Source organism: Entamoeba nuttalli, assembly GCF_000257125.1.
Source record: "Entamoeba nuttalli P19 unplaced genomic scaffold asmbl_2107, whole genome shotgun sequence".
NCBI lineage: Eukaryota > Evosea > Mastigamoebida > Endamoebidae > Entamoeba > Entamoeba nuttalli.
In genome coordinates this window covers 1-2,319 of record NW_008575077.1, presented here as the reverse complement: position 1 = coordinate 2,319, position 2,319 = coordinate 1, and the positions used below count along the sequence as shown (strand labels likewise).

At 23.5% G+C, this 2,319-nt stretch overlaps 1 protein-coding gene across 1 annotated transcript; it reads right to left on the bottom strand.

The window, feature by feature from the left end:
• Positions 1-45: 45 nt before the first annotated feature.
• On the bottom strand, positions 46-1,965 carry ENU1_009360 (TBC domain containing protein; the record flags this gene model as incomplete). Its single annotated transcript, XM_008856630.1, has 1 exon — positions 46-1,965. The coding sequence occupies one exon, from the start codon at positions 1,963-1,965 to the stop codon at positions 46-48; it is 1,920 nt and encodes a 639-aa protein (XP_008854852.1).
• Positions 1,966-2,319: the final 354 nt, after the last annotated feature.

The window sequence follows — 2,319 nt, the reverse complement described above, 5'->3', positions numbered from 1 at the left end:
AAAGAAACTAAAAAAAAGAAGAACTTAAAATAATAATACAAAAAATTATTTATTAAGATGAGATATATTTAATTCATAATTTAATTTTCTACACCAATTATCATGATCACAAATTTCTATTAAATGAAGTTGTAATTGAGATTGTGTAGGATTTTGAGGTAAAGGATGAATGAAAGGTTCAGTTCCAATTTTAATTTTAATTTGGTTTATAACATCTGAATTGACATTATCGACATGATAGAGTTTAGGAGAAGCAGGTTGAGATATTGTAGGAGATAATCCTTTTTTAGTATTTTTTAAAAGAAGAGTATCACTTCCAAAAACAATTCTTTTAACAGAAATAGAAGCTATTTCCATGAAAGTTTTATAATTACAATCTGCTTTATAAATGATATCAGTTTTTAAAAGTCCTTGAAGACTTTGAAGATATATTAATAATTCATCAAATCTAAATTCACTTGATTTTATTTTTTGAGAATGATCTAATAGAATAGATGCACCAATAAATAAATGAAACTTTCTTGAAGGATATGCAAATATAGAATCCCATATTCTAAAGATATTTGATAAACTAAATTCTCTTTTAAATAATAGAATTAGCCATTGATAAACAAAAACAAATCCATTACATTTATTCATTATTACATTATATAATTCATTGTCTAATGTTTGAATAATATATCCAAACCCAGTTAAAATACTTTCCATATTATTATCACAAAATGGAGATATAAATTCCATAATATTACAAAATAATGAAAATTGTTGTTTTTCATCATCAACTACTTTGAGAATAACTGCTAAAATATCTGTCATTCCTTGTTTAAATCCAATATTACTATGACTCCCACAATATGCTTCTAAAATTCTTTTTACTTTATAAAATTCTTGACTTTCACGTTTAAAATAAATCCCATCAATTTCTGTTCTTGGAATATCCTTTAAAATATTATCTTTTATTCGTTTCCACCATTCTAAATTAATTACATTAAGATAATCAACAATAATTAATGATGGAAAATAAAGTTCTTCATATGACCCTCCAAGACATTTCTTCCAACCAAATCCTCTTACATTTTCTTTTAATCCAGAATAAAATGTATTTGATCTAATTATTTCATCATTTGTAAATGGATTAATTATTTCTTCTCCAACAGCTAATGTACTCCATTCAAAAGAAAAACCATTTAATTCTTCTTTAACAACTTCTTCTTTTGTTAATTTTAGTGATTTTCTTTTAGGATTTTCTTCAAGACTTTTTTGTAAATTTAATTTTGAATTAACATTTAAAGAGACACTTTTTGATCTATGACGTATTGCCAATGGAAGAGATAATGATTTATATACTTTATCAATATCATTTGTCATTATTGATTCATTTTCTTTATGTTTTGGATAAATTGGAACTGGTGTATGAACTTGAGAATGTTCACTATCCAATATTTGTTTTTTAACTTGATAAATTATTGGAAATACATCTTTCTTTATAGGATGACTTAAAATACATTTAAATCCATTCATATTAATTTGTTCAATAAGAATATCAATTGTTGAAGTTGTTGGAAATAAGAAATTTGGATAAATAAGAAATACATGTGTTTGTGTTTTAAAATGAAGTTGGTAGAATCGTTTATTTGTGGTAGAATTAATTATTTTAGTATTTAAAACTTCAATTGATTCAATATGTTCTACTTTTAAAATATATTCAAATTCTCCTAAATTCATTGTTGAATTTGTTTGTAAATTTAATGTTGGTATGTATTTTAATGTAACAATCCCTTCAATTGAACATAATTCTAACTTCCCTTCAATTAAATAGTCATTATTCATAATACAAATATTTGAAAACATAAATAACGTTTCTTCTAATGGAGGTGTTGTTGTTGTAGAATATGAACTTTTAGATACTGAAACATATTTACTTAATTTCGACTCTCCTTTGTAACTGTTTGATAACGTTTTCATTTCTACTGAAATTGTTTTGATTTTATTTTTATTAAGTTCTTTTTTTCAAATTTTATTGAATTATTTGAACAGATAGATTGAAAGCTCACCCTCAACATACATTCCTTTTGTTATCTCAAAGAAAAAATCATCTTAATTACACAACCAAATAGTTTTTTCATCAACCTCAAAAATAAAAAAACGTTTTGTCAGTTATATTGATATTGTTCTATTCCAGATTACAACTAATGTTTACAAAACAACTTCTTCAAAGTGTTATTAAAACTAATTGACTCTTTCATAAAATACATTATACTCAATTCAATAGAATAAATATGTAAAATTTTGTCTTAGTGTAAAACACACAAAAAAAAA